Consider the following 10,220-nt stretch of genomic DNA (forward strand, 5'->3'; position numbering starts at 1 on the left):
AAACGTCTCGGTTCCATCACAAATATTTAAATGATTAATACGGGAGCTGATGTGACTTAAGCGCGGCTCAGCCCTGTTCACATCTACAGGAAATTACGCATTGGTGTTCATCACATTTCGAATATTTGGAGAAAAATAAACTCGGCGTCGCGTGATAAAATGATATAAATCCACGTCACGTTAATAAATGAAATTATACACACACTATGAACGAGTGCCGTGTTGTGCAGATTAAATCTGATGTGTTTAATATCCTTCTCATCACGTGGGCCTTTGTTGGGTTCAAATATAATTCCATGGCAGTCACAAAAGTGAAGAGTAGTGCTGAACTATCCACGTAGGGTCCGTCTCACGGCGGCTCCTCTGTGGGACTCTCTCCCGGAAACACGTCCAAACTCACTCACATCTGCTCACATGTGCGAATAATGGAGCTGTTCATTGATCCTTTTAATGAATGTGAGGTTCAACTTTGGACATAAAACGAATAATCACAATTATTTTTAATAATAATTTGTCGTTCAGTCGGTCTCATGCATTCCCAAATATCTTCTCCTCCCATATTTTGTATTTTAATTTATGCAATATCCAAGGATTTTATTGATTCAATCAGATTTCAATAATCTGAGCTGTCAATGCAGTTTAAATATAGATTTTAACCCTCTGATCCGGAGACCTGTAGCTCCGTCCTGAAATAAGAAGCTGTCTCTTAAACCTGAGCCGAACTCTGAAGCTCTCAGCTGATTGGCTACCTGTTAGTCTCCTTCATCTGGTGCCCTGTCCCTATCTCCTCTTCCCTAGTCTCACCCCTCTCCCTCTCTCTCTCACACCCTCTCTCTCTCTCCCTCCTGCGCCAAGTCTCTCTCTCTCTCTCTCTCGTAGCGCACACCCCCCCCCCCGCTCCTTTTTTTTAATTCTCTCTCCGGTCCGCGCGGTGAATGAACGAGCCTTTTTAACATATCCAGACCAACGTCATCCTCTGAAGGTGGATCATGCCGTGCAGTCGTTTCTATAAAACCCCCCGCGTCCCGCTCGCTGAGGAGAAATAGCCGCGGGTTTGTCACAGGAGGCAGAAAAGGAGACTTTACACGGATTGTCCTCGCGGCTGACGCGCCGCCGGTCGCAGGTAAGTCTCGGGTTTAAGTCTCGTGTTTAAGTCTCGTTATGGACGGGACGCTTTCTCGTTATATCGCGAAATGAGCGCATGAGTTAAATGCACATACACGTTCAATTTTTTTTTTATTTTTTATTGGTTTCATCCCGTTGGCCTCCTCTCATTTCACCCCTACGTGGCCTGTTAATTCGCTTCATTCTGCAGCCTACTGTATTTAAATCTCCTTTCTTCTTCTACTTTTTTTTTTTTTTTTTAAATGTCTGATTTATTGCCCTCGCTCCATAAACCTCGGCCCGCCTGGGGGGGTTAACTGAGCCCCCCTGAACTGTACCTATAAAGGAGGATAACCTAATAGACAAGCCGGCGCATGTAAACCTGTAAAACTATTTGGAATAGTTGACAGCTACTCCTCATTTTGAAGGAGTAGCCAGAGCGAAATAAAGGGCAGTTTCCTCACGAGAGGGAATTGAGCACGTTTCTCATATAGTTCATAGTGTAAATAGGAGCCTGAGGCCAGTCGGTCTGATGTGTTGTATTGTATCTGGAGGTCTGTCCGTGACACCTCCCCAATGTAAGAAATTACTGGAGATTCATTGTTATTTGTTTTGATACAAATAATCACTTATTCCGGTTTGAGGCATTATAATAAATATCAGCCAGGTGAATCCTGACGGCATAATTGTGAAAGGAAGGCCACGGTCCAGCTGGTTACTGTTATTATTGTCCACGGACTGGCTGTAATAACAGCTTATAACGGCTCTCGGCCATTGGCTGTCTCCAGCGTTTGGGTTCAGACAGAGTTGAGAGTCTCACTGCCCCTTTTTTCTAAACCCATCCACATCACGCTAACACACAATTATTTTTTATTTGGACAGAATTTACGGAGGAGAAAAAAAAGCACAGAAGGGAGGAGAAATCGGACGTATAAGGGCGGAAGATTTGCGCGACACCGCTGTTCTGAACGGACCAGAAGCGCCTTTACGCACGGACTCACAGGTGGATGCTGGGAAGCGGACCAGCTCTTTCGGAGATGTTACCCCTGCCCCAGTTTGGGGTCCTGTCGGCTCTGGCCACCGCGCTCACCTCGGTCCTGTCCGCGCTCTTGCTGCTGGCGCTGACCCGGCAGCTTTGGAGCCTCCGCTGGAGCCTGACCCGGGACAAAGAGAGCAGCCTGCCGCTGCCCAAGGGCTCCATGGGCTGGCCGCTGATCGGAGAGACTTTCCACTGGCTGTTCCAGGTGAGAGTCCACTCGTCTCCGTCTGCTGCGTTTTTAATTAAAAAAAAGAAATGTTTACAAGCCTTCCAAAATATAGGTTAGCTTCCGCGCCTCTAGTTATTTATCTGTATTGATTACTTGTAGATCTGTGATCCATGTTGACTTCATTTTTACAATGAAAAGGAGGTTAATATCGGATCGATTTCGGACTTATTGAATGAGTGATGACGTATCACGGAGCGCGCGGGAACCTTTGAAATGCTGCGGAGATTCTTTCAGGCTGAGTTCCGTTGTTAATGTGACATGTGCGGACTTGATGCTCAGTGCGCAATTCCTTCTTGCGGAGCAGAAACAGACGTTTTCTGTTCAAAACTTCCTCTCCCCCCCCCTACACCGCCCACCTCTTCCCCCGCCAGGTATCTGTCGTTCTTTCTGTGTCTTCCACGGTGAGGAATGCACTCGCATCCCCTCATCTGTGCCCCTCAAACGTTCTGCTCCACGCATGTGCGTCACGTGATACGGCGATTTCCTTGGCTTTATTCCTCTTGATTCGGATATTTCATCCCCTTAAAAATTAAACTACTCCCACAAGTCGCAATTCAGTTTGGATTTTTGTAGAAAAACTTAAAAAGAACTTCTCATGACATCAGGGATCGATGGTTTTATAGTTTAAGTATGTAGCATTCTTAGTATATTTTTTCTTATTCATATTTATAAGTTGTATTTTTAGGATTGAAGATTCTCATTCTCATACAGCTTCTGAGTGATTGTTATGCAGATGATAGTCAATTTGAAACTAGCAGTTTGTGTGAAAATAAAATCTGCCCCTTAATGTTTTTGCCCCCAAAACAAACAAACAAAACAGGCAATCCCATGGCCCATGGAGGGAAACAGATGTCAACAGTAACTACCAATTAGTGTTTCAACATATCCTGCTGAGCAGCAAATAAACTGGACCAAAACTAGGCGGTGGAATTTTTAACGGTGAAATGTGGGAAAGCTGTTTTGCGCCTAAATGAGTATCTTCCTATAAAGCAAAAGTGCGTGTCGACAAGTCGTTGCCTGAAATGTGACAAACTTGTAATTACGATTCAATCTGCACACTACAGGGTTCCAACTTCCACATCTCGCGCCGAGAGCGCCACGGCAACGTGTTTAAGACCCACCTGCTCGGGAAGCCCGTCATCCGTGTGACGGGGTCGGAAAACATTCGCAAGATCCTGCTGGGCGAGCACAGTCTGGTGTGCACCCAGTGGCCCCAGAGCACCCGCATCATCCTGGGACCCAACACCCTGGTCAACTCCATCGGAGACCTGCACAAGAGGAACAGAAAGGTAAGAACGGGGGGGTTGAAATAACCTAATCAAATCAACTTTAAAGAACCCTTAAGTACGGTCCATTATCGAGGCGACTATGTAAAGGGAATACACCTGGTAGTTCTGACTGTCAACCTTCAAATTAGTATCATGTCTTGTCTTCAACAATCATCTCAACCGAACCTGGCAGTGTTTCTGTACTCTAGTATGTTCTCATAACCACCCTGTTCTAGTGTTTTCTACATCTTTGTCTTACCTCTATGCAGCCCTAGCCTTCCCCACCCTGCCTTCCTTTTTAGTGGGTATTTACGAAAAGGTGTTGACTGTCGTGTAAAAGGTGACAACTTTTTATGACACCTCCGTCCTTTGTTTCCCCCCAACCCTTTCAAGATTCTAGCTAAAGTGTTTAGCCGGGGGGCCCTGGAGTCCTACCTGCCCCGGGTGCAGGATGTCGTCAAGTCTGAAATCGCCAAGTGGTGCTCCGAGCCGGGCGCCATCGACGTTTACAGCGCGGCCAAGTCAATGACGTTCCGTATCGCAGTCCGGGTTCTGCTGGGTCTGCGGATGGAGGAGGAGCGGATAGTTTATCTGGCCAAGATCTTTGAGCAGCTGATGAACAACCTTTTCTCGCTGCCCATTGATGCTCCTTTCAGTGGGTTACGCAAGGTGAGAGAGAGAGAGAGTGAATAGACCAACTCAAGCACACTGTTTTACTGATCTCTTAACCCTTCAGCATCACAGCGGCTGACGAAACCCAAACAACTCGAAGAGATAATCATAATCTAATAATGTCTTTTTTGGGGCGGGGGTTGTTTCTCTGTCCAGGGGATAAAAGCAAGAGAAATCCTGCATGCCAACATGGAGAAAATCATTCAGGAAAAGATCGAGCGGCAGCTGGCGGATGAGGAATTTCACGACGCCTTTGACTACATGCTGTCCAGTTCCAAGGAACACGGCCAGCAGCTCAACATCCAGGAGCTAAAGGTACCCTGGCGAAGCATACACTGTGATACAGACCTTACCTTGGACGTTCAGGGAGGTCAGTGCCATCCAAGGACTCTGAAAGTAGTGATGAGATAAGACTACACTACATTCAGATACATTCCACACAAGACGAAATGCCTACCATGCACAATAAAGTTTAGAGCTCAGTCCTGTAGTGGTTCTTTGACTCAATAGGTTTGTGGAATGATAATACGATAACAGTTGTTCAAGTGAATTGATCCTAACCGGTAAATTTAGATTCATTAGTGTGACTTCATCTACTCACTTCCATCCTGGCAGGAAACGGCGGTAGAGTTGATCTTCGCGGCTCACTCCACCACAGCCAGCGCCTCCACGTCTCTAATCCTGCAGTTTCTCCGCCATCCAGCGGTGGTGGAGAGGGCCAGGACCGAGCTCGAGGCCGAGGGCCTCGTCTACGAATCCCACAGCCGCCAAACCCCAAACGGTGTCACCAGGGAGAAAGCGGAAGACGCTGCAGACAAGGAGACAAGTCGCCTGCTCAACGGAGGTGGTCAGAATCACCAGAATCCCAGGGATGGTTTTCCACAGTCGCAGTCTCGCGTCCCCTATCTGAGCCTGGACAAGCTGAGCCGGCTCCGCTACCTGGACTGCGTTGTCAAAGAGGTGCTCCGCTTCCTGCCGCCAGTATCCGGCGGGTACCGGACCGCCCTGCAGACCTTCGAATTAGACGTAAGTTCCAGTCTCTGGTAGGGAGTATGCCATTTTGTGTGTGCACGGTCAAGGGAGAGTTTGAGCAAGGAAAAGAGATGTGCCAATACGCACCATTAGCCTGCTGCAGTGTTTATACCGCGTTAGGTGTTTTGGCCTGAAGCCTTCTACATGTTTGCAGCTGCAAGTCTAAACTGGTGATGGAAATGGCAGCATGAAAGACCACTGGATACCGCCTTCGAAGATGGCGCCCAATTATTTCAATTGAAAAAGCCTCCACGGCATCCTTCCTCACACTTCTCCATGTTTGGGAATATACAGCTCACACACTACAGTTATATTCGTGCCAAGATTTGGGTTAGTGCGGGTTCTCAAACAGCTATATGCTGGCGAGTACAATTGATCTGATGATAAGAGCACAGCTACTACTTGTGGCTGCTTGTGTGAGTGTTGAAAGCTGGTTTATCACCAGAAAATATTAGTAAAAATCTTTAATTAAAGCTTTATGCTAGAGGAAAAACGAATTCCTTATTCAATTGAATCTTGGTCCAATTGTGATGTGGCAGGCCTCGCTGCACTTCAACGGACAAACACATTGACACTCAGAGTTGCGTGGCCTTTGCTGAGAAAGCGCCCCGTCACAGCCTCATCTCTCTGCCTTACGAGCCCCTTCTATGCCCTCAGTTTGCCCCCAATTTGCTGCACTTATTGCGACGGGACAATTGGAGTTCCACACAGATTCCCAGAATACTATTGTAGTGCATCGTGCCATTTGTGTGCCTCTTTCTCAGGGGATAAACCCCTTTAGCTGAGAAGTAATTGCACTATCGAGAATCTAATTATGCCTGTTCATCCGAGTGCATCTTGTTTAAGCTGAGACATGGGAATCAGGGAACTCAGGAATAATTAGGATTAGGTTGTAAAGGGGTTCGGATCAATGGAATGAATGAATATATTAACTCGGAAAAAACTCATTACAAATATTTCTCAAGTAATAAAACTCATGTAGCTTTTCAACTTATGTTTGATAAAAGTTTCTACAAGAGTAAGTATATAGTAGATGCCTGTCCAAAAGGCCACACAGCTGTTAGACAGTCATGATATTGGTGTTTTGAGTTAGTGCAGATTCTCAACATAAATGTACCAATCTGACTGAACTACATCCTGACTTCACAGGGCTACCAGATCCCCAAAGGCTGGAGTGTAATGTACAGCATCCGGGACACTCATGAGACCGCACCGGTCTTCCAGAGTCCGGAGCTGTTTGACCCAGACCGGTTCGGACCAGACCGGGAGGAGAGCCGGTCGGCTCGGTTCAGCTACGTTCCGTTCGGCGGCGGCGTGCGCAGTTGCGTTGGGAAAGAACTGGCACAGATGATCCTAAAGACGCTGGCAGTGGAGCTCATCGGGACTTGCAAATGGACACTGGCGACCGAGAACTTCCCCAAGATGCAGACGGTGCCGATAGTGCATCCGGTCAACGGGCTGCATGTGAATTTCACTCACAGTGACCCTCTTTAGACAGCAAAAAACAAAACAGCGTGACAGACTTTCCAAATAAAATCAACCCAAAAGGGCATCTTAACCTTCAGTCTGCTTTTGGAAAAGCCCTCCAATTCTAGGGCATGAGACACGAGCACCGCGCCGGGCCCAAGGGTGCCATTTAGGAACAGCCTCCATTTCCACAGGCATGTAGCAAGGGTTTACATTGCTGGTTTGGAGCAACTCATCAGCTCTACAGTGGCTTGATCCAAACCTCCTTCAAAAACCTGCCAGCTCAATACGTTCACCTGCAGCATCCCACAGCTGTTACTATGCATAACATGCTTTTTTTTATTTTTAAAAGGTATTTAGGGTGCGATCCAGAAGTTTGTCTGAGTAGCCTTTTCCTACCCAGAACATCTGGGTTTGCCATAAGGTGCCGATTGAACAGACATATAGGACATTTTACTTTATTACATCTAAGACCATGCAACACATCTACTCGCGCTCACAGGAAGGAAAGACTTCCCATACAGTCTTCTTATGAAGCCATCTTTGCTGCAGTTTCAACAACTTCTTACACAAAGTGGTTTACAGATGTAGCTTTTGCATCAATGTGCATCAGTGAGGACATATCCAAGCGCTATGAATGGTCACTGTGCTGGATGAAGAGTGCAAAATCAACAAAATTCAGTTTTAGACCAGTTGTATTCCTTTCATCCTCAATCCTTTGTTGTTCCTGTTTGCATTTTTTAACCCGGCGTTGCCTTACTGTCTGTAAGCAAGGCACTTGATGCCGGTCAGCTCCGTGAAATTCCAGAGGAACGAAACAACAAATGTTCTTTATTAAATCTACATGTGAGTTCACATTAGGACCAGAGTAGAGTCAGAAATAAAGCGAAAAGATGTGCCGTGGAAGTATTTCAACAGGAAACATTCACAGACCAATGTTGGACACATGAATTATTTTTGCAATGAACTCATCTGCTAAACCACTTTTACTGATGGAACTTGCACTTAATATTGACACATAAATCCCACAACCGACACAAACATCAACATCAATACATTCAAACGGTTCTGTTTTTGGAACATGAATGTAAAATACTACATATCCTCAACAGTTCTATTATGTGTGTATCAAATGAAGTAGTGTTATGAATAAGCTGTATTTAAAATGCAGATGTATAATTTCTGTTTTGCTTTTATTCTGTAACAATATTTGCTATAATTATAAATAGATAGACACTAAACTGTAATGTAAAGGACTGTCCATAAAACTGTATTTCACTGCCAGTACGTAGATATCTTTCATTGTTTAGAGCAGCATATATATAGAGTAAAGTTATTATTATTATTATCATTATTGTTCTAATGTTATGACTGTTTCTATGTAGGTCTTGAAGCCTAATGGACACGCTGTGAATTCTTATGTACGGATGGATTCGTGGAAGGAGATAGCACTTTCTCTGCTTTAAGGAGTCTGTATATATTTGTCCTGTTTGTGCATTCATTGAGTGTATCAGATGTAGCTGCTGTACAGTTGATGTAAAGAGTAAATTAGAAGATGGAAAAACAAAAACAGTTGTCATTTTTTTCTTTTGACAAGGACAAGGAGTTTTAAAGTTCTTGATATTCACATCGATATTGTTGAATTATTAATTTCATGTCTTATTATCGAACTTCATCACGTCACACATAAACATTACATTTCCACGGTCGAAAATAATAACTTAATCAATTCAGAGAGAATTGCATATGAAGCCAGAGATGAAGCAGTTACTAATCACATCTGGCCACATCTGGATCCCCCTCCCGCCTTTACCTATATCCAGCATTCTAACACTCTCTGTACAACTCTAATCCTTACACCAACCACTGCACATCCCACCACAGTCTGTCAGCATCTATACGTATGCGGATGACACAAACATCAAAGGTTTATCCCACATAAAATGAAAAGTTAACAGTTGTTTACTGGTCAATCAAGAAGTTTCCTGGTGCACCGACAATAATCTGCAACAATAAATCTTTAGATAGAGACCGAACCATTAAGCAGTGGCACAGTGTTGCCCTAGCAGTAGTATCAGAAGTACGCACAGTATTTAGAGTGAATCAATAGCAGTCACACTTCATATCTCGGCCTCATTACGCCGGAGGTCACCTATTAGGTCACCAGGCATTTCCTACCTACACCCTCCATAGGCAGAGAACGGGGCAAAGCTACATGGTGGAGGGAATAATGGGAGACAAACAGCCCGGCCTAATTATGTCCGCTGCAGGGCCCTGTTGCTCTGCCAAGGTCGTTATCTGATGGACCCTCAGTCACTGGGAACTCAGCGACAAATTGATCCAGAGTTCACTCCAGTGCCACCGGCTGCACAGGTCAGCAACCGGTCAACTGGCGGGGAGGGTGCATGGGAACTAGAGAGGGGACCCAACAAAACCTAACCTCCATTGCTGCGTGTTATACAACTGAAAGTCCAAGCGACTCAGCAGCTCCCTCTACGGGCCGGATGTTTCTACCTGACCACAACAAAGGGCTTTAATATGCACAGTGCAGATAGAGTACATATGCACGAATAGTGACCATAGGCGATTCGAACACTCTCTAGAGAGGCATGCGAAGAATGAGTCGGAGAAGATGGCTTTAGGTGTAAACCCAGAATCTTCCTGTCAAATGTGTTTTTCACAAAAAAAACCATCTTGTCTATGTGGCAATTATATCCGTAACTGCACAGAGGGCAGGTAGGGGTCAACCTTAGGACAGAGAGGGGGAGGGTGTCCTTTCATCATCCCATCCGGAATTATGTTTCTCTCTCTTTGAATTCTGGAGAACAACTTAACTCAACTGCAATTTAAACACAATGCCATTACTAATGTATCAATATAATAACATGTTACTTCCAGAACAACCGCGCAGCGGCCATTAGAGGGACTGCAGCCATCTTGCTGCTGCTGGTGCGTTGTGGACGACCATTCCCATCGGCACCATTATTATTTCCACATTTTTAGTTTAGTTTTAGTTTAGTTGGGCTATTGGCCATATGACACAAAGCAGCTTCTTGTTTTCAATTCCCTTCACCAGCCGTGTTACAGCTAGCTGGCTAACGTTAGCTTCAGTTAGCTTAGCTTGTGCGCCGTTTCTGCCTCAATCCGCACATTAAAAAGTGATTTTTAGGTAGAGCGATTCTTAGTTAATTTGGGAGCATCAATTGTGAGAAAGCAAGTTAAGGTTTGCCTGCTAACTGTAACGTATGCTGCCTTCAAAGGGGTCGCGTTAACACTGCTCATTAGAGGAGCCCATTTGATTCCTCTGGAAAAATGTGTGAGTGACTTCTAAAATTACTTTAAAGAGAAGGAACAACCAGCCTTCAGAAATCGGAGCATATATTGAGCATTCTGTGAATGTATCTAATAG

At 45.2% G+C, this 10,220-nt stretch overlaps 1 protein-coding gene across 1 annotated transcript; it reads left to right on the top strand.

Moving 5' to 3' along the window:
* Nucleotides 1–939: 939 nt before the first annotated feature.
* On the top strand, nucleotides 940–8,367 carry LOC119213770 (cytochrome P450 26B1). Its single transcript, XM_037464821.2, has 7 exons — nucleotides 940–1,123; nucleotides 1,987–2,348; nucleotides 3,437–3,661; nucleotides 4,034–4,309; nucleotides 4,469–4,627; nucleotides 4,928–5,338; nucleotides 6,494–8,367. Exons 2-7 carry the CDS (start codon nucleotides 2,112–2,114, stop codon nucleotides 6,836–6,838), a joined length of 1,653 nt encoding a protein of 550 aa, XP_037320718.1. The 5' UTR covers nucleotides 940–1,123; nucleotides 1,987–2,111; the 3' UTR covers nucleotides 6,839–8,367.
* Nucleotides 8,368–10,220: the final 1,853 nt, after the last annotated feature.

The sequence above is a fragment of the Pungitius pungitius genome, chromosome 13 (assembly GCF_949316345.1).
Source record: "Pungitius pungitius chromosome 13, fPunPun2.1, whole genome shotgun sequence".
NCBI classification, from domain to species: Eukaryota; Metazoa; Chordata; class Actinopteri; order Perciformes; family Gasterosteidae; genus Pungitius; species Pungitius pungitius.